Genomic DNA, 22,904 nt, shown 5'->3' on the forward strand with positions numbered 1-22,904 from the left:
AATGGGACTAGATAAAAAAGCTACAGAGTGGGTGTGTACTTTCTCTTTAAAGGTGGAAAAAGTTCTGAATTTATCTTTGTCTCGTTTTTTTTACATCACAGAAACCTGACATTTTAACGGGGGTGTGTATGTAGACTTTTTATATCCATTATAGTTGTTAAACCCTGCAGTTTGAACGTGCCTATACAAATTAGCCATAAAGCTGAACTCCAAGCAACAGCTAAATACACAGATGAAAGACATAAGACCGTTAAACCTTCCAACTGATTTTTATTTCTGTCTATCCAGTTCTAAGGTTTACACAGCTCTGCCCCACAATACAGCCTTACCTTGCAGTTCAGCAGCACATTGGACTCATTCAGGCTGACGATCAAACCATCCTCCGTTTTGAGCCCACCTTGGGGCTGCCTGCCCCATAGAAGTGGATGCAGATGCAGCAGCTGCATGACACAGTTGCGTGTCAAAATTTGACAGGCAGGAGAGAGTGCAAAAACCTTGTCCTTGTGAAGCACCCTTGCAAGACAAAGGTAAAAGCTCAGACACCTTCCTAATCGAGGTAATGTCTGTGATGAACCGACAACACCATATTGGAATTCCACAATTCCAGTAAGAAGGGAGTGTGCTCCTGAAAGGGTCAAAAGCTGACCTTTTATAGTTCTCAGGGCTAAAGACCTGTTCAGTCCCAAGGGAAGGAAGGATAAAATCAATGCCATTAAGTACTCCTTGGGATTAAACTTTCCCTTTTCGCATCACTGTATGCTCTCCACATGTGGTGGTATAAGGGCTTTCTTGATATAGGAAACCAATGCACTACAAGAAATATGATAAAGAAGGAGGGAGGGAATAAAATGACAACATACACCTAGCAGACAGCAGGAAATCCCTGTTGTGTCTGTCTTCACATACACATCAGAATAAAATGAAAATAATAGATAGCCGCTATCCCATTAAAGGTCTATACCAGGCATGTCCAACCTGCGGCCCGAGGGCCGCATGCGGCCCAGAACCACAGGCAATGCGGCCCACTGCCCCCTGACAATTTTTTTTTTTGCTGGGGAGGAAGGAAGTCGGGTCGGGGGCACGGCCACAGCAGCTTCCAACTAACTGTAGGCAGAAGCTGAGAGGAGGGGGGGGGGGGGGGGAGGCGAGCATGTGCAGTGTTACTGACTCCTTCAGTTGCATTGTATGAATGTATTAAGGCCGTTCTCTGCCCCGCCTCCACCCCGCCTCCTCTCATTGAGTTGTATTGAGAGGAGGCGGGGCGGAGGCTGGGCAGAGAACAGCCTTAATACATTCATACAATGCAATTCATTGAGAGGAGGCGGGGCGGAGGCGGGGCAGGCACGGCTCAGTACAGATACAGCTACTGAGATTTCTGGAATAGAATACATCCCAGCAGACACTGCGGATCGCCGAATGACGTCATCGCCGATCGGACCAGGAAGTGAGGAGAGGAGGAAAAAATCCGAAATTAAGGTATTTACTAGCAAAAAAAAAAAGTTTCCATTGGTAAAAGCCATTTTAAAGGGGATTACAAAGATCTAAAGTTCCAAAAATGGGTGGAACTCCACTTTAACTTCAGGTTTGGCTGAGTCGGACTTTTGTTTGTCTGACCAGAGCTTCTTCAACCCTCCTAGAGGGGTTTTGCCTTTTCCGCTCGCTTCAGCAGAGCGAACGAACCCTTTATGAGCGGCAAAGAAAGGTCCACGCTTGTTACGAGGTCCTTTAGCTTTAGCAGCCTGCGGCAAAAAAGTGCTTTTGCCCCCAGTGACATCCTTAATGATCTCATCTAGGGTGGCCCCAAATAGGCGATTCCCCTGAAAGGGGAGATTCGCCAAGGTCTTTTTGGAACCTAGGTCCGCTGACCAGCATTTTAACCACAGCACACGTCTGAGAATTACCGCTGACATAGATGCATGCCCTAATAAGGGGGTGGCATCCAAGACTGCGTCACAGTCGAACTGTAGTCCTTGTATAATCTGTTCCATCAAATCAGATGTTGCCTGGGGGATACCTTTCCCCTTCAGGTCCTGGCGCACCAATCTCGCCCATTCTGTTAATGTTTGTGAAATTAAACCAATGACAATTACTGGTCTAAAGGCTGACCCTATCAGGGAAAAGATAGTGCGGGACTCCGCTTCCATCTTCCGATCCACCGGATCCTTAAAGGACGGAGCGTCCTCCAACGGGATAACAGTGGCTTTATTCAGTCTGGAAATAGGTGGATTCACCACTGGTTGTACCGTCCATTTCTTAATGAGGGATTCCTCAAACGGATAGCGTCTAGCAATGCGCTTGGAAATAGTAAAGGTACGCTTTGAATGATCCCATTCCTCTTTGATCTTATTACCAAAACATTTGGGTAAAGGAAAAACCTTCACCGTCTTGGTAGGTTTGCTAGTACCAAAGGGAATTTCCATTTCAGTTGCCTCTGCCGGTAAAACCTCAAGTCTCCCGAACCGCCACAACTAGTGGGTCCACCAATGCTTCTTCTTGTGCTATGGCGGAAGCAAGAACGTCCTCCTCACTGTCTGAGGGAACTTTACCTGAGACAACAGCCCCTGCAGAGGGACCTGCAGCTGCAATGACCATCTCAGAATCTGAAGTATCAGAGGATATAGGGGTAGGCGGGGGTCGCTTTCTTGACCCCCGTTCCTGACAGGCCGTCTCCACCCGAGACACCAAAGACTCCAAAACTGCTGTAAATGCATCCATACTCTGAACTGGCGGGTCTGCGGCCACCTCGAGGGAAACAGTTGGGGGTACCTGTGTGGCAGGGTCCATGATAATTCCAGATACTAACCGGAAAAAATCAATTGCCAAAAAAAAATAAAACTTTTTTTTCAGACCCCCAGTGCCACAATGCCCCTCAGTGTTACCTGCTTAGGGACCCCTACAGAGCGAGAGAGAGAGATAGACCCCAAGGCTCACCACTTGATGCTCAGAGTTTCAAATGCAACTTGTTTCAGCACTGTCTATTACAGACAGGAAGTCTTTGGCTGGCTTCCCGGGTAAAAAGGAGGCGGCTCCGCCCCTTTGCACGCCTTCCGGCGCCTCCCCTAGCTCCTCGAGGTGTTTTGGTCACCTCAAACATGGTCGCCCCCATGCTGGAGACACGAGGCTACGCCAATATGGCGGCCTCGTGCGATCTACCAGACAATGGCGGCGGCCTGTACAGGATAATGGCGTGTCTGGCGGCCTGCGGGAATATCTCGGCCCAACAAACCTTCACCCTGATGGTGATAAACCTGGCCGGCGGTACCGGACCCTGGCGGGCCGCATGCGGTCCGTGGGCCGTCGGAAGGCAGCCCTCTGCCCTTGCTGGAGGAATGCGATCTGGACTGCAGTGATTCATGCCTGACAGGTAGGATACCTTATGCTACAATAGTAACATTCTAGTACTGCCACTGACTTCAGTCACTTTTACAATTTTGAAATTGTAAGAGAAACATGATCTATTAGGACAAGTACCAGATAGTTAAAGCCACTAACAAGAGACAGATCATACCAATAAAACAGACACTATGATTACATGAAGTTTATGCCCATCATTAAGTTTCCATCTATCATTAAGTTATAAATACAAATGCTTGCTTACCACTACCATACGGGAAAGCAGGTGTTGACCGTCCATCATACCCAGACGAGTGACCACTAAAAGAAAGAAGTGAATGATCAATACAGTCTTATGTCTGGCATACAGTAATGTGTTAAAATCTAGCAACAAGCACAACAAAAAGAACACAGTAGAGTGCTGTGTGTGTTTTAATTAAAGCAAAGACCGGAGCTTTTTTTTTTTTTAAATGCTTCCAATTTACCTTCCTAGATTTAGGTGGCCAATAGACTATTCATAATGTGTATCTACAAGGTGGCAAAGCACTTCCCCTTCCCTGACAGTGCTAACAAACCACACTCCTAAATGGGTGCTTGAGCTTTAGGATTAGAAGTAGTTTCTGGAGCAGCATTTTGACATGCATTGGATCATGGATGTTATTTGGAGAACTGCAAAAGTGTACCAGCCCAGTGACATCCCTTAGCTCTAACTGAAATGCCAGGAATGTACATTGGGGCAGGCAACATTCTACTACACCATTACCCTTATGCCCAATCTACTTGCTCTTCCCTGTCCATAATATGGCTCCATATTGACGAATGTTGGGATATATTATTGTGAAATAGCCCCTTTCATCATTGCCTTGTGACATGAGCTACAATCAATATACTCTCACAAGGAGAGACCACACGGTAGTAGTTGAAGTGGTCTTCTGCTAAAAAAAGAAAAAGGTAAGTGGAAATATGATTCAAAGACATAACCCACAATGGGGATAACCCAGGTTCTTACCAAATCCCAAAACTGAAGCCAAAGCCCTTGGGTAAACACCATAAGGAGGCAGAAAGGCAATGCCACAAACTAATAGTAGCAATCAGAAATTTTGGCAAGGCTGGAAAATTGTGATGCGAAGGTAGGCATTCTTGACATCTACCAACACCAGAAAGCACCAATTCTGGAGCAAAGCAATCACTGGCTGGATGGACTCCATATTAATTTCTGTACTTTTAGGAACTTGTGGAAATCTTTGAGGTCCAAAATAGGTCAGACATCGCTGCCTGACTTAGGAACTGTGAAAATGTTAGAATAGAAGACCTAAGACAACTCCTCATAAGTGACCCCTTGGGAAAGCAGTCTTTCCAGGCCTGTAAGGAAAAATGCTCCTTTTTGTGGATCCAAAAACACTTTTGACTGCATAAAGCATGGCGAGGGAAAGCAGCAAAACTCCAGCTTGTAGCCTCTAGAAACCACACTGCAGACTCCGTTATCTGAAACTTTCTGTGTCCAGACGAATCCTATGACCAATAACATATCCTCTCAACTGGGCAAGTGGGGGCATTCCTGGACTGGGGCCAATTCTTTTTATGGAACTGGGGCATAGCCGTCTGCTTACAAAATATATTCTTCTTGGATTAAGAAGCCATCACCAATTCTTGACCCGTTACTTTATTTAAGCGTAAGAGCATGTTTTTACAGTTGGATGAAGGCATCTCCAATGATGGTCAAAACAAGTGTTTGCCCTCCCTATCTATTTTCTTCTGCAGAGATATTCCACTGACGAACACTTGAGTCATAGAATCCTAATTTGGACTGACATAGTGCCTTACCCATGAACATGGTCTTGCAAGGCATCCACAGAGAAACTCCATGGCAGCCACTGCAGGCTGCAGAGCTGCTCCTACCAGAAATGAGGACACCTTAAAGAGGGCCTTCAAAAACATATCTGTAGAGCCATTAAAGATTAGGACTCTATCCACTAGGATGGTCAGGGAGGTATTCAAGAAGGAAATAACTGGGTCAGCAGTCAGAGACCCCTATTTTTTGTAGAATGCCTCCTCCATGGGGTACTGGCAAGTGTAAAGCTTTGGTGGAGAAAGCACCTTCTCCAAGTGAGATAAATGGATATGTAAAAATAAATAACTAAAATAATGTGATGGCATACGTGTGCACACCCTCTTATAACTAGGTATGTAGCTGTGTTCAGAATTAAGCAAATCCCATTCAAACTCATGTTAAATAGGAGTCAGTACACACCTGCCATCATTTAAAGTGCCTCTGATTAATCCCAAATAAAGTTCAGCTGTTCTAGTAGGTCATTTCTGACAGTTTCTTAGTCACATCCTACAGCAAAAGCCATGGTCCCCAGAGAGCTTCCAAAGCATCAGAGGGATCTCATTGGTAAGAGTTATCAGTCAGGAGAAAGGTACAAAAGAATTTCTAAGGCATAGATATACCCTGCAGATATACCCTGCAACACAGTGAAAAGAGTTCAAGAGGAAAAAATATGGCACAACAGTGACATCACTAAGATCTGGACTCCCCTCCAATATTGATAAAAAGACAAGAAGATAACTGTTCAGGGAGGCTGCAAAGAGGCCTACAGCAACATTAAAGGAGCTGCAGGAATATCTGGCAAGTACTGGCTGCGTGGTACATATGAAGAATACCTGGGATTTTCACATGTCTGGGCTATGGGGTAGAGTGGCAAGACGGAAGCCTTTTCTTATGAAGAAAAACATCCAAGCCTGGCTAAATTTTGCAAAAACACGTCTGAAGTAACCTAAAAGCATGTGGGGAAACGTGTGTTATGGTCTGATGAAACCAAGGTTGAACTTTTTGGCCATAATTCAAAAGATATGTTTGGCACAAAAACAACACTGCACATCACCAAAAGAACACCATACCCACAGCGCAGCATGATGGTGGCAGAATCATGCTTTGAGGATGTTTTTCTACAGCTGGAAGAGGGGTCTTAGTCAAAGTAGAGGGAATTATAAACAGTTAAAAATAATATTCAATATTGGCAAAAAAAAACCTTCAGGCTTCTGCTAGAAAGCTGAACATGAAGAGGAACAACAACAACCCAAAGCATAGATCCAAATCAACAAAGAAATGGCTTCACCAGAAGAATAACAATGTGGAATGGTCCAACAAGAGCCCAGACCTGAATTGGAAATCTGTGGGGTGTTTTGGAAAGGGCTGTGCACAGGAGATGCCCCCGCAATCTGACAGATTTGGAGTGTTTTTGCAAAGAAGAGTGGGCAATTATTGCCAAGTCAAGATGTGCCATGCTGATAGACTCATACCCAAAAAGACTGAGTGCTGTAATAAAATCAAAAGGTGCTTCAACAAAGTATTAGTTTGGGGGGGGGGGGGGTACACTTATGCAACCATATTTTTCTCTTTATAGTTTTACTTTCCTCCACCTAAAAATTGTCAGTTTGTTGTTCAACTGAGTTGTACAGTTTATAGGCCACATTAAAAAGGTGGGAAAAGTTATGAAACAATTTATCTTTGTCTCATTTTTTTTTTTAACATCACAGAAACCTGACATTTACCTTAACAGGGGTGTGTAGACTTTTTATATACACTGTATGCCCCATAGGATAGGATAAGACCTCAAAGGGCTTGACTAGCAGTGATATCAGAAGGCAAGAGGACAGTGTATCTATGCTATTTTAAGTTCTACCTACAAACTCATGGCACTGCCATGGATGCCAACTTTGCCCCCTGTTATGCCAACATCACTTTGAGGCTTTGGGAGGAGTTGTTTTAGGCGTAATAACCCCTTTTCTAAACATTTTTTGAACGTTACACTGATGATGTCCTCATTATTTGGAGCGGGACGCTCAAGGAGTTTGAATCCCTCGTCTCCTATTGTAACAATAGTTTTGCCCTAACATTTACCCACATCACAGACCCAAACAGTCATTTTTTTGGACCCGACTCATGAGAGAGGTTCCATTATTAAACATAATTTCTGTAAATCGGTTGTGGGAAATTCATATTTGCACTACACGATAGGGGTGCTGAAAATGATCGGCACATCACAATGCAGACTTTTATGATTCTGCATTGATGCAGAATCAAGGTACTCGCGATTGCACGTGATGTCATTCTGGCTCCTCCTCCTTCCTCTTGAGAAGTTTCATTTCTAAAAGGACATGCACCTCTGGTCTGGCTGCGTTCGGCGTTGGTCCCCCCCTCTTTGGATGGTGTAGCCTCAGGGAGGTGGGTGCGGCAGCACATCAGCGTGCCGTCCCCACCCACACTCTCCCCCTTCCTCGGGATTTGTAGCTCTGTCACCTCCCCGATGAGCGGGTGCAGCGCCGCCTCGGCGCTGACACACACATCACTGCAGCTATCATCACATCCCTGGGACAAGACACAGAGTCTGATTCAGGAAATGAGCTGCGATGGAAGGAGAGGGGGTTGGTAGGAGTGCTCCAAAGGTGAGAGACCAGCCTGTCATGCTAAATTAAGTGAGGGGTGAGTGCATAGAAGTGGCACATCCCCCCCACCTCTGCTGTCATGTCACTTCCAGTGATGTTGACCTGCATTCTATCTAAGTTGCTGCCAAAAGACTCACCAATAAATTGTTAAGTGATACTAAAGGGTAGTATTCTTTCTGTAAAATAAAAAAAAGATATACTTATCTGCTGACTGTCTCCTGTATCATGTCTGCAGTCTCTCTGACCGTCTCTTGTATCATATCTGCAGTCTCTGACCCTCTCTAGTAGCATTTCTGCAGTCTCTAACCCCCCTCTTGTATCATGTCTGCAGTCCCCGCCCATCTCTTGTATTGTGTCTGCAGTCTCCGCCCATCTCTTGTATCGTGTCTGCAGTCTCGGACCATCTCCTCTAGTATTTTGGGGGAAGCCTGGAGCTCCGCTTTACGTTGTCTGCTGTGTTTAGACTTTGCAACATGCATGGAGTCTCCCCCCCCCCCCCCCCCCCCAAGAACAGAACAGAAGTTCTTCTGACTGCTTGAATTTTTTTGATGAAAACCATGGGCATTAACCGCAGAACCGAATCACTGATATGATAATCGAATAAAATCGCAAGGCCAGTGAAGATGCGCACCTCTACTTCACGAACTGCCACCACCCCACCTGGAAGGACAATATTCCTTCAGGCCAGTTACACCGGCTAAGAAAGAATTGTTCAAAAGGTGAGGATTACATGGAAAAGAGTAGGCTTTTGAAACCTACATTTATATAGATAAGGGCTACCATAGGGCGTTAATACCAGGAGCATACTCAAAATTGTAATTGCACCCCCCAGGATAAAACATTTAGTAGATCCAAACCATTTGAATTTAATGTCACGCAGTTCATCACGACATTTAATGTTGACTACAGTGCCATTGAGAAGGTGTTTTCCGGAAACACTGGCACACTTTGGAAATGGACCCTAAATTGACATCTCCCAATTTTGATGTGCCTTGCATTACTTTCAGGAGAGTGCACACTCTAAAGAACATTATTTCGCGTAGTAAGGGGACACGTGACATTAAAGTCAAACGGGAGGATAGCCGGTTCTTTTTTCACAACAGAACGGGCCAGTTCATTGTGCAAAGTCAGACAACATTAAAGGATAGGGAAGGCCACATCTATGAGATAAGACGGTTTATCACTTCTTCTACGGACTTGTGTGATTTATGCACTACGGTGCTCATGCAATCTGCTACATGTGGGGTGCACCATACGCCAACTTCGCAAGAGCATCGGTGAACACCGTAGGTTCATTGAGGAAAGCTCAGACAAGTACAGTGTCTCATGCCACTGAATGTGTATCCGATGGGTCCCATACTGCTAACGAGAAGTTTTCGCTATTGTGCAAACGTGAGACCTTTTGTGTCCACAAATTAGATACTTTGACTCCCAATGGCCTCAATGAGGATTCAGAGATTCAAAGTATAATTTAGTAGCTAAGTATGTTGATCTTGTTATAGATGATACTGGTCTGCGATACAGTACTTTTATATGGTCTGCTTGTTAACTCATTATCTCTTATAAATGTATTTTCATTATAATTAAAGTTTTTTTTTCCATCATGTTTTTATATTCATACAATATCATTGTGTTATTCGGTAGAAAAAAAATAATTTACAGGTATGTTAAGAGTGCAGCCGGCGTGTGCTTTTGTATGCCAATTTTAATCTATATCTTTTTTAAAAGTCTATTAAGTGTTAATGTTACATTCCTCATCAGAAGATCAACATCCTTGGGTTAAGGGATATGCTGACATAACTGCAAATTGATGGGTGTCACTACTACACAGATATAAACATTGGCTTGCTGGTTGCCTGCCAGGATTTTAATGGGAGTATCCCAAAATATGCTATCCTGGCAACCAGCGTGACTCTCTGGTGTTTCCCAGTTTGAGTGCCTACTACCACAGACTTCCTGGTTCCGGCCACGTCCCTTCCAGCGATGTCTACTTCCGTGGATCCACCCGCCTCCTTACCGCGGCCAGTGAGAAAGTTCCAACACGGATCCCACAGTCCTCAGCAATAACCTGGTTCCCCAGGGTGTCCTGCAAGCCTGTGGAATGGGGTTGGTCATAAACTGGTAACCACTGTTCATCTCAACTGTTTTAATGGAAACCGTGTCCTCTGTGCTTCTGATATCACCAACAGTCAGCCCTTTGAGGTCCTATCATATTGTGCATATATGACACCCACATGCCATTTCAGAAGCGCCTTGTTAATATTATGTTCCCACACCTAGCAGCCTGACAAGGTTCCCAGTACTTGTGATGCCTGTGAGAAATGGAAAGGATGAAGGCAGAAGCGCTGTGTCCAGCTGTCTCCCAGAGCAGGCTCAGGCAGCTCAAAATGCGCCTACAAGAAACTTAAAATGGTGGCTGCACAGCATGTCAGACAGTCCCCCTTGAGCTCTGCCAAAGCTGCTGCAGCACTATAAACGAAAAACTGTTCAGAAGTCCCAGTGCACAAAAAAACAGTCGGATGGAACTGCAACCTGCTCCACTATACACAGGTGCACTCACCATTCCAACTGCAGTCTTCACCCATTAAGGCAGGCGTACTGGGACTTCAGAGACTTGAGGTCTATTCAAAGGTATAACTGCCTTGGACCTGCATAACACCCTGCTAGGAAGGTTACCAGGTACACTGTACACCAGACATTGCTGCCCTCTGGATTCAATGCTAACCAGCAGACATTACTTGGCTGCAGCAACTGATCCAGATAAAGCCCACCTCTGCCCTATTGGGGGGGGGGGGGTGTAAGAAACAGGCCAGTAGTAATGGGAACAGAGCCCAGCAAAAAGATTTTCAGAGAGACCCAGGGAAGTAGGTCCATCACAGACTAGCACAAAAATGAGCAGAAAAAAAAAAGGAGCTGGGAAGTTATGCCTGGGTGGGTAATTCCTGTCCATTCACTTGAAGTTGGCAGCATAACCCTAATCCTCGTAAATAATTATTTCCTTGGTTCTTGTAATGTACGAAGAAATAACGTTTTTAAAATGCCTGGAGCCAAGCTTGAAAGCGGTTGTAAAGTCACTAATCACAAATCCTGGAATCCATTCTGTTACAGCAAGATATACTGTGGAGTTTTTTAAACATTATGCAGCAAAATACCTTATATTACAGTGCCGCTGTGCAGTTACGTGACCTCCTGGCAGTCTCCTTCACCGATCTGAGGACAACAGTGGGAGGGGCTAAGATTCCCCTCTGACATTAGCTCTGAAATAAGGTATTTCGCTGCATAATTCTTAAAAAAACTGACATTGCACAGTATAACTTGCTGTAACAGAGGGGATTCCAGGATTTGGGATTGGCAATTTTTCATCCACAGGAGAATAGTTGCAGCAGGTGAGGGGCAGGGAGATGGCTCACACAGACTTGGGAGGGAGGGAGGGGGAGAGACTGCGGGATGACGAAGGCACGTAAACCATGAAATCATGGATCAGCACCCATGATTATCATGGTGAGTACACTAAGGGGGACACAGGAACAGGCAGGATCAACCAGGTATTTTACAGCACAGAGAAGGAAAATGACCCTGTTTTAAAAGGGACAGGATCATTTTTTTTTAAGGTTACAACCACTTTAATTATTACAGAGCAATAAAATCAAATAACATGTTATGGAAGTGTAATACAATGAACACACTAGAAACAAATGCAGTTCAGGCAAAGAGATTCTCCCGATTACTATAGGTATATATTCTCTATATTCCATTATGACGAAGAAACACTTGTCTATATTGTACACTTCATAGCACAAATCCTGCTGAGGGAAATTGAATGAGTCCAGATAATCTAGAAACCAGGTGTCTCATGCATGTAACAAAGCTGAAAAGAGGATACAGGAAAAGCATAAAATACGGTCAGCAAACACTCTGAAGACTGGCACTGATGTCAGTATTAAACAGCAGTGAAAATTTAAGAAATTCTACTTTTCAATGTTTTCTGGCATCACTTTTTGCTCTCACCAGGACTATCCTATCATAAGTCTGCATTCTGTTCCAGAGAACATGGACAGTATAAACTGCACTCACTTTTAGCTTTCAGCAGCTGATCTAAATCAGAATATTGGTGCCTATTCCAATTTCTTCCACCAATACCTGTTAACATCTGTTTTGTTTCTACATTGGCAGGAAAACATTAACCATCACCAGGCTTCCCTTTCCATTGACAGCAGAGAGAATCCAACTGTCACGTTTTTCTATTGGGATTCTGGAAATGTAGGCAAGCATCTCTTAAGTTTTGAAAGAGAATACGTCCAATGTACTCTCACTTCATTCATATGGAAGTCTTAATTCTTTCATGTAAAGCTACTTACATGTACAGGATGGTTTCTATGAATGAAAAAACAACACATATTCCAGCTGTCACTTTTGTAGTCCAAGTTAAACAATGAAAGCTAGAATATGAAAAATGTTCCTCTCCACTGCGAGCTATATTTTATGTAGTTTTGAAATAATGTTTGAATAAGTAATTACACAAACTGTGCTTTAAGAGGAACTAGTGCAGTAAACAGTATGACCAAGCAGGAATCACCATATCAAAATGTTTTTGGAAACAATGTTCCCACCAGATTCAGACAACAGTACACCATCGTTTAGCTATTCATTACTCCAGCTTTGCTACGGTTTCTTCTTACTGGAGGCTGCCATTTTCCTGAAGCCCAGAGCAGCATTAAATACTTATGCTGTCAGCAGCAGGTACAGAGCAGGGTGAGACTGTGTATTACTGCATTTTACACAGTATAGGCACTTATGTATAATGTTTTATATAGCTATACCTGCAAAAAGAAGCCAGCCTAAGTAGACTCAGCAGGACTTAAAGTGGTTATAACCCTAAAAAAATAAAAGCATTAACATGCTTTAAAGCATGTTGTACAGCACAGTGCTTGTGTTGTGTAATTTGGCCCTACCACCTAAAATATCTGGCTCTGTCCTCCCCTCTGTAAACTGACCATGGTTTATCGTGGCTGCTGGGCCCTGACACAATGGTCCGTTTACGTGCCTTCGTCATCCGCAGCTCTCCTCTGTCCTCTAACCCCGTCCCTGCCTGTCAGTGCCAATTCTGCTCCCCTCCTGCTGCGATCTTAACTCAATGACATTCCTACAAACCCCACTGCTATATTAAATAATGTCCCCAGTGTATTTTTTTTTTTTAAATGCTGTTGTATACCTCATTTCATAGCACCGTTAGGCGCTCACGTGACCCCCGCTGGTCTCATCCTCCTGGCTAACATCAGCGTGGGATTCTCAGCCCCTCCCACTGTAGCTGTCAGATCAGGAGAAAGAGCAAAGGGCGGTCATGTGAGCGCCGCTGTGAAATGAGGTACACATTGGGGACGGTATTTAATATAGCTGAGGGGATTGTAGTAATGTCATGGAGTAGCTTAACAGCCACTTTAATTTTCAAAATAGAGTTCCACTTTAAGTATACTTTAATACTTGACTGAATGATTTAATACATTAATCACATAACATTTACAATCTAGGTTCTATCCATATTCACTGAATTTTGGTCAGGCCCCAAATAAATAAAAAAAAAAAAAAAAAAAAAAAGTACCAACAAGTAAGCAGACATTTAAAACAATACCAACAGCAGTCTCTGAAATAAGGACCAGGGACCAAGTATTCAAATTTCAAGATATTGCATAATATACCTCTCTATGGTCGGTATCAGTGATGGTGGTGGTCCGCCATGAGGAGGGGGGAAACCTGGAATTGACAAACACAGGATCACAGTTCATTAAACATTTGCAAAATGCAAGAGCACCTGGCATAAAAAGCTGAATAAAAAATGCTCCTAGTGGCTCACAAGGGCATTTACTTTTATAAGCGTTTAACCCAAACATGCACCGGCCCGTAGCCTCGCTCCTCTCTCTCACCTCTCCCTGGCATCACAAGTGTGGGCACTTGGCTGTGACAGCTTACAGTGTCACAGCCAGGTGCGCACTGCACATGCGCCTCCTCAGTGGCCGGGCAATCTTCTGGGACATGTGACATGTCCTAGAAGATTGCAGGGAGGGAGGGGGAGAGACGAACTTCCGCTCGAGCGGAAGTAGGAGTGGGTAACTGTCAAAACTAGGTACCTGTACCCCCCCCCCCCCCCAAAACAAATGACATGCCAAATGTAGCATGTAAGGAGGTGAGGAGCGCTTTAATTGGAAGCTCTATTTTTGAGCGGAACTCCACTTTAAATTAAAAAGGTTCTACTTTACCATATTCTGATTTCTGCTTGCACTATTATTTTTAGAGGTTGGCATAAACAAGGTACTCCATAGTCAGAATGGACATACAAGATGGATTCCATCTAACACCTGGAAAAGACGCTCTCCTAGGGTAGAGGCACTTCAGATTCTTTTACATCTACCAGGTCCATATGGGTTTATTTAAACCCTTTCAAGACCAGGGTCAAAACAAACCTCATATCATGGCAACCACTTAGTGAATTATACCTTGTATATTTTAGGACAGATTTGTCTTTCATTTGGTGGAAAATGTTAAGGGATATCTCGATTTTGTTTGATTATGAAAATAAAACTGGTCCAAAATAGTTAAATAAATAAATATATATATATATATATATATATATATATATATATATATATATATATATATATATATATATATATATATATATCTTTTAAAACTTTAGCCTTTTTTTCTGTCACTGCAATGACCCACCACCAAAAAAAGCTACAAAATAAATTCTCCTACTCCTGACGATCTAAGTAATAACACAAATGTGAGCGTTATTTCTTCTTTGTCCCATAGTGGGGCCTAGAAACAATAGTGCATATTTTTTGTTTTGGTCCTACCACTAAATACTGACACTAAACAGAAAACCTTTTTTTCTTACCAAAAACATACTGTCACTAACACTTCCACTAATGGGCACATTACCACTGCCACCTACTGTACACTGATACTAACTCACTAAATTAGATCAAGTCCTGAACTAGTGAACATTTAATTTAAAGCTTTTTTCCAAAAGATTTTTTTTTTTTTTTACAGACTTCACTATAAAAAAGGAAGAGATACAATAAATCATCTCCTCCTCGCTAATAGTTGTCTGTTCCTCATCTTCACAGAGGAGGAACAACATTGGGGTGGGAAACAAGGTAAATGATCACTGTGATAGCCAATCACGGTCTAATACAGTGATCAGGTGATCAGCATCTGGTTCCCTCGGGTCCCGATTGTTAGTACAACACTAGAAACACATACATGCGATGCCCAGGATTAAAAACCACTTCCTGGATGCCACATAAATATGTAATGCAGTCCTAAACGCGTTAAACACTCTTCAGATTTTACCTCGTACTTAATACGTTTATCATACCAGGGTGTTAACCATGATCATCTACTTCAGAACCCAATACTAATCCTCCAGGTTCCTCCTCTGCCCCTTTTTTCAGTCCTTGTAAGAACATTTTTGCTTTTTCTGTTTTTGTTTCCCCACATTTTACCTCAAATTTAAATACCTTCCATCTTAGGGAACACGTTTATCTCACCAAATGTACTCCCCTTTACCCAAGCTTAAAGCCTAGTACACACTAATAGGTTTTTTTTTTTTTTTTCAACCCAGCAAGGCGGAACGAAAAAAAAATGGACAGCTCTGGAGGAGCCACCGTACTAGCCATTTAATGTCAGTACAGTGATCTCCCCTGTTGCGCTATTGTGTTCTGAGAGGGGGACAAATGTATGTACTGTTAACGTGTTCCTGACTGTTCACTGAAAATTCAGTAAAGGTGAGATTAAATCTTATGTTTTTATCAACCAGAAAAGAAAAAAAGTGTCAACATGAATACATAAGCTTCCATTTTTTACTTTTCCTTCTGAAAATGCAAGCTATCCAACTACCAGGCTGATCAAATAGCTTGGTTACTATAAACCATTGCCCGAAAACAAGTATGCAGTTATAAATTCATTAGATGAATTATTGTTTTTGGTCAGTGATTCACAAAGTACCGATTTACTGGTCCAACACAACAGCTGAGCAAACAGAATTTTCAATTTTTATTGATCAATGGAAGCGTATTTTTCTCAGAATAGGTTCCTTCAACCAAATAAATATTCACCAACAAATATTTTTAAAAAGATGAGCTTATCATCCTAGACATGTCTATACTACATAGGAGAAGGCAGCTAAACTGCTAACCAGAATCTACTGCATCATTGTCCGGCATTGTAGATAATATAAGAGCAAAATCACTGACGCTTTCTGCCTGTGTGCACCATCTTCTAAATACATTAAATGCACCCAAGATCTCTTCAACATTTCAGTATATAATTTACTGAGCTCCTGCTATTTGGTGCAGATTGCATGACCAGTCTACATATGAAAGTTTCTCTAAAATCTTCCTTAATGCCTACATAAAATTAGGATACCATACATAATGCAGGCTGAAAAACTGGAACATATAGGTCCAAGAAGCCAGGTAGGATGTGCTTCTAATTTCAGTTGGTGCTTTTTTTAACAGTTTTTAATTATTCTAAGAACACATAACTGTTACACCGGACCGATTTGCTTCTGCTTTCCTTTTCATGTTCACACGGTTGCCATCAAGCAGAATGATATACTATCTACTCAACAAATACTTAAAGTTAATAGGAACATATAACTAAATGTTGGCACACTATAGAATCATTAAAATACTTGCCTGGTGGTGGCACTGTGATCGGTATTCCTAGAAAAAGAAGGTAAATCTTAGTTTTTATCAACTCATGTAAAAACATTTTTGCTAGACTGCAGCTTTCATTTAAAGTTATTTCCCATGAAGCTCAGCTGATTGATGATTTTTAGCAACATCGAGATAATCAAAGATTGTTCTTTATAAACAGGATCATAAGTGGAACACACTCGGTTTCTGCTTTATACTGCAAGCAAACAAACGGTACTTAGATTTAAAGTGCACCTATGCATAAAAAAGGCAAATCCTTTATACAAATTTACAGTCTTCACATGGACATTATAGTAACATCTGCAGCCATAGATGCGGCTTCCTGTAATGGAACAAACCGTATCTGTTCTGAAGTAAATTCCCATGCAAGAAATGAGAGGTAAGCATGCTGCAACTGGGGGGACAGAATGTGCTCTCTCTCTCATACAAATCCTTACCTTCCTAAACATTTGGCAAGAGATAAGTAGCCAGGTAAGGGCCTTCGTCAATGAGCTTTGGGTATTTCTTATTAAAAAAAAAAAAAAAAAAAATGAAAGTTTGTACTTACAGTAAAAATATGTTCGAGTCCATTGAAGCACACAGATAATCCTAAACCTTCAGGGTATACTACCACCTAGAGGATTGGATGCTGGTAAATTTCTAGGCCAGCCTAGGATAACTCCCTCCAACCAGCATGCCTCAGTTTTGTAGCAAAGGAGTACCGAGAGCATGACCATAAGCAAAAGAGAGGTGGGATCTGTGTCCCTCAATAGACTCAGATTAAAGGATTTTACAGTGAGCACAAGGATCCCATTTTCTTACTAGTCCCCTAAGGCAGTGGTCACTGGCAATCACTGAGCAGCAAATGAGATCACCTTTTATGTAATTTAGTTATCTTGCAAAACTGGCCTGTTAGTGGGCCCCAAGGACCGGAGTTGAGGACCACTGCCCTAAGGCACACAAACTTTTAAACCTTTTGGACGTTCTAAGCCGACTAACAAAGGGGTAGGCAACACAGGAAACAAGATGCCTATAGGACCTCACGGCCAAACTTGTCATCAGATAAGGCCTTAACATCCACCTGATAAAACAGAGAAGCTTTGAGCAGAAAACCAGAAGGTAACCATGAAAAGCTAGGAAATGGTAGCCTGATGCTAAAAAGCCCATCAACTAATCACAGAAGTAGTAGCATATGCCTTGACAGAACTGGCAAACACTGCTAGGGAAACAGTCTTTCTGAAAGCAATAGTAGCGGAGAGACGAACAGCCTTCTTGCAGCCTGAACCACATTCAGCCAATGGGAGGGGAATCTCTTTTTAATGGGCTGAAGCCAGAGAGAGGGACAATTGAAAGAGTGGAAGGGAGGTGAAGGAGCTCAACTACATTAGACTTTCTGGGCCTCAACACCACCTTGTCTGTGCTAAACCAGAAAAGATGCTTTGCAAAGGTGATCGCAATGAGAAACCCCTTGTGAGAGTACAAAAGGAAAAATGACAAAATATCAAGAGCTGAGACCTGCCCTTAATGGTGCGAAGGGTCAAATGCATCTTCAGACCCAACTTTAGCAAAAAGAGGATTTGTCCCACAGGGAAACTCCTAAGATGGAAGTACCCAAGACTCACACCAGGTGACATATGCCTTTTATGTGTGAGGATAAACACTCTGAGAAAGACTTCCTAGTTTTTAACATCACTGTAATTTCAGCGTTAAAAATGCCCCTGAAGATTAGAATCTGGCTTCAACAGTCATGCATTTAATAAGTCAACCATCGTCAAGCGTATGATAAATCAGTCTTTGAGACAGTAGACCTGAAAATTTCCAAAGAGCCCAGGGAGCATCCACCAGGAGCCTTATTAGGCACACAAATAATTTCAGAGAAAAGATAGCATAGATCATGGTGTACTGATTCCACAGAGCCATCAGAGGACCCACTGTTTCCACTAGTGGATCGCTGTACCTGGAGACAAAATGTCTAACTTGTCGAACTTGAAAGCCAGGAGATTCAAATGGGGCCCCATGTGAGACACAGGTCTTGGAACATCTCTGGGTGTAGGGACCACTCCTTGCACTGGCTGCCTACTGAGAAAGCCTGTCTGGCAATTTTCCATACCTGGTATGTAAAGCGGCCGACATGGTTCTACCCAGGACAGAATCTGCTCTACCTCTCTTGGTGTGGCTAAATTTTTAGTTACTCACTGATGGCCGACGTATCTCACTGCAGAGGCATTGTTTGACTAAACCAGGATAGGATAAACCTCCAGTGGGATAGTCAAACACTTCAAGGACAGCTAAATTGTCCGATACTCTAGGATGTTGATCAGAAGATGTCCAAGTCCCCAGGACTCATCCTCAGCCCTTAAGACTGTCAACCATTGTAAAGACCTTCCAAAAGATGGAAAATAATGGGCTGGGGTGTGAAATAAGATTGTAGCCCCTGGAGGCCACCTCCCACAGCCAAGCATTTGCAATGCAAGCTTTTAAAGAGTTTGCAAAGGCTAACATACTCCGACCTCTCCCTCCAACTCCTACTTTGGAAATTGGGGCACACCTTCATGCCAAGGAAAATCTGTCTGAGGGTTTGACAGACTTTAAGATTCCGACCTTGTGGGTGGACTGGAAGCCAAGCTTGGTTTGGAATTGGAAGTTGCAGGAGTGGAATAACAAAAAGGACTTTTGTTAACCTCCAGTAAAGGATGATCCTTTCCAGACTACCTTCGGCTTCTTTGGTGGAGTGAGATGGGTGCATTTGTCACCAGTAGTGTCCTTGCTAATAGTATACAACACACTCCCCTTCACACAGCACACAAGAACAGAGCTGAGGCGATCAATCAGCTGGAGATCCCTTCCGTCACCATTTTTCTCTTGGTCAGGAAAACTTGGCAGAAGTAATTAATGCTGACATCAGAGGAATGAAGCAGCAGGCAGAAATGACATTTAGTGCTCTTAATCAAGTACAGACTATAGAGGGAATATGCTTTGTTCATATTTCAGGTCTGAGGTTTACAACCACTTTAACCAGTCACCCAGAGCTTGGCAAAGCAAAAGGGAAAACAAGGAGCTCTAGAGAAGGCTTCCAAGAGAATATCAGTTGGGTCTTTAAGGACAGATGCATTTTCCACCACAATGGTGGTCACTTTGAGGCAAAAGCACTGACAGATCCCAAGTGGGGGCAGACCACTTTTAACAAACGGATACAAGGTTAATAAGTACTTGCGGAGAGAGCAAACATCTTGTTATGAGGTTTCCAATGTCCATAGGGAAAGACTTTGGAATAGCGGGGGACCAGAAAATTCTCGGGAATCTAAGGGGCTTTAATGACCCCAGACAGAAACTAGAGGATCAACCTGGTACTTTTACCAGTGCTATTCCAAGAATGGTGCATGCCACATCAATAAAAGCTGAAACTGTCTCTTAATTTGGGAGTAATAGCAGAAGACTGGCAGGCAGGCTCATCCGGCAAGGACTGAAGTGACTTAGAATCAGACACTGAACAACTGATGGCTCAGAGACTGCAGAGAGATCAGATACAGAATCTGCACGGGAAGGTGCTGGAGCAAACTTGTGGCCTCTGCATTCAAAGTCTGAGAGAGACTCCGGGACTGCAATAAAAACTTGCATTCCCAGTTCCATAGAGCTCCATGTGACTCTTTACAATGCAGGAGCCGCAACGGGGGGGGGGGGTATGGTGTAAGGCTTTCGCAGAATGATTGGGGGGGGGGAAGAGAGTGATGTGCATGCGTGACACTCCATCCTGAAGCGAGTCCCCAAGGGTTAACCCCTTCAACCATAGGAACCAGATACAAATGTGATTTTTAACTTACCTTAAAATCCATTTCTCTGATGCTCATTGATGGACACAGCTCCTGTTATTCTTGACAATTGGGTTATGCTGCCCCCTACAAGAGTAGGACACTAGGCGGAAAAATCCCATTTTCTCTGTCGTTCATTGACAGACACAGCTCCTGTCATTCTTGACCATTGGGACGTGCCAAACAGGGACGGGGGTCGGAAAACGCAAAAATCCCCAAGGCTAAACAGTAGCCAACCAGGCGACAGGGGTTCAACAAAAACAACGGGAGCCCACTCGAAAAAAAAAAAAAAAAAAACATTACACCCTCAAAGAGGATCAGGTCCTTTTAATAGCAGCCTGCAAAATCTTGCAGACAATGGAAGCATCTGCAGATGCCTACACATCCACTTTATAAAACTTTGTAAAAGTGTGCACCGACGACCAGGTGGCCGCCTTGCAAACTGCATCACTGACGCCCGATGATGGAAGGCCCAGAAAGCACTGAGCGCCGGAGATAAAAACAGGGAAAGAAGGAACCTGACCCTTAATTGAATAGGCCTGGGTCACTGTCTCTAATCCATTCGGAAATGGTTGCAGAGGAAGCAGACAGTCCTTTCCGAGGCCGATCCATGAGCACAAATATTGAGTCTGACTTCCTAAAAGACTTCGTAGCTGCCAGGTACACACGAATTGCCCGAACAACACCCAAGGTATGCAACGCAATTTCCTTAGGATGTTTTGGCCTGGGACAAAGGGAAGGCAAAATAATGTCTTAGTTCAATTGGAAATCAGAGACAACCTTTTTGGAAGGAACGGACCAGAGCGAAGCACCACCATATTATCTCTGTGAACCACCAAATAAGATGAACAGGATAACGCCGCCAGTTCCGACACCTTGCGCACAGAGGGGATAGCCACCAAAAAGACCCCCTTCTGGGACAGCGTAAGCAGGGGAATCTCCTGATTTTTTTCAAAGGGAGGCTTCTGTAGCGCTGAAAGGACCAAATTAAGATTCTAAGGCGGCAACAAAGCCCGCACTAGAGGAACCAAAGCAGGATGGAAGATCGGTCCTTGGGACAGCAGATCCTCCCTGAGAGGAAGCTTCCAAAGAACGTCGGTGACCAGCCACACTAGATTGGTGTACCAGGCTTGGGGAGGCCAGTCCAGTGCCACCAAGATGACCGGAATCCATACTGCCTCGATCCTGCGTAGGAGTCTAGACAGAAGCTTGAGAGGAGGGAAGGCGTAGATTAGATGATTCTGACCACAGGGGGCCACCAGCGCATTTGCCAGAGAATCCCTTGACCAAGCCAGTAACCTCTGCACCTGTAAAGCCGAGATGCCAAGAGATCCACCTCGGAAGGGGGGCCCCGCCAGAGACACAGCTGCTGAAATGCCTCTGGATAAACGGACCACTCCCCTTGGTCCAACGCCTGCCGACTGAGGTAGTCAGCCTGCCAATTTACCACCCCAGGAAGCAAACACCTTAGAATGCTACCTTCAGAGCTGCCAGGGCATTTCTTGTGCCCCCTTGGTGATTGACATACGTCACGGCCGTGGCATTGTCCAATTGAATGCTCACTGGACAACCTGAAGACAGTTTGTCCAATGAGCCAGACACTGTCTGCTCGCTCGGAGTTCCAAGACATTGATCGGTAGTCTGGACAGCGTCCAGATCCCCTGAGCAGAATGCTTGCAGAGGACGCCTCCCCGGCCGGACAGCCTGGCATCCGTGGTGACCACTGTCCAATACAAGGGGAGGGAGGATTTTCCAAGCCAAAGCACGGGATAACGAAGCCACCATTGTAGAGACTCCTTTGTTCTCCAACAGTAAACCCAATGGTTCCATCCTTCTGTAATCTATCTATGACTAGATATGGGCTTGACCTATACTTTATGAACTGAACAAGCCAGTAAGAAACCTGTTCCAACTGTACATCTTGGGGGAAAAAAATGCAGCGAAACAAAAATACAGGCACAATTCCCCATATTGTATGCCTTTAAAAATGCTGCAAATACACAAAAATAACGTTTGATCCTGCCAGAAATTCAGAGAGCTCCCAACTTCCTATGCACTGTAAGTTGCTTATTCTGCACTGAAATCAAGGATATAAGCTGCCCTGCAACACGGCTTGAGATATCAGTGCAGCAAAAGCACTGTATTGGCAGCTTCAACAAGAAATTAAGAGCACATTGGATTTTTGGCAGATGAAGAGGTATTGTTCTGTACTTGCTGCTGTTTTAAGGAAACACATTTGTATGGCCTGCAAAGATGTAATATTTGTTTTTTGCCCCCCCCCCCCCCAAAAAAAAAAACCTTGATCCACTGCTACAATACAGCATGTGCCTGTGATCTGCTGAATGCCATCATCCACTTGTTTGATCAGCTACAAAATCGGATAATCAAACTGGCTACTCAGTGTAACTGTTTTGACATTACATACTGGATGAGTTGTTGAGGTTCCTACTAGTTATAAATCATGATAGGTGCGCTTTAACTACTACTGATGGAAAACCGTTGTTAGCCTTCATAAAAAACAGCAGAGCGATATCCAATTTCCAGTGTTAACTCATGCACATGCCAAAAATAACACATCCTAAATCAATAGAAAAGATCAGGTTAGATTAGGAAT

At 43.6% G+C, this 22,904-nt stretch overlaps 1 protein-coding gene across 3 annotated transcripts in view; it reads right to left on the minus strand.

Moving 5' to 3' along the window:
* Positions 1–22,904, minus strand: part of FIP1L1 (factor interacting with PAPOLA and CPSF1) — a 186,635-nt gene that overhangs the window by 85,531 nt on the left and 78,200 nt on the right. For all 3 annotated transcript variants that reach the window (XM_082256744.1, XM_082256743.1, XM_082256742.1), the window contains 3 exons: positions 16,482–16,508; positions 13,479–13,533; positions 3,599–3,654 (listed from right to left, as the gene is read on the minus strand). In XM_082256744.1, the coding sequence (XP_082112870.1) occupies positions 3,599–3,654; positions 13,479–13,533; positions 16,482–16,508 (138 nt within the window). The remainder of the gene's footprint in view (positions 1–3,598; positions 3,655–13,478; positions 13,534–16,481; positions 16,509–22,904) is intronic.

Source organism: Pelophylax lessonae (genome assembly GCF_965119305.1).
Source record: "Pelophylax lessonae genome assembly, chromosome: 1".
Taxonomy (NCBI): domain Eukaryota; kingdom Metazoa; phylum Chordata; class Amphibia; order Anura; family Ranidae; genus Pelophylax; species Pelophylax lessonae.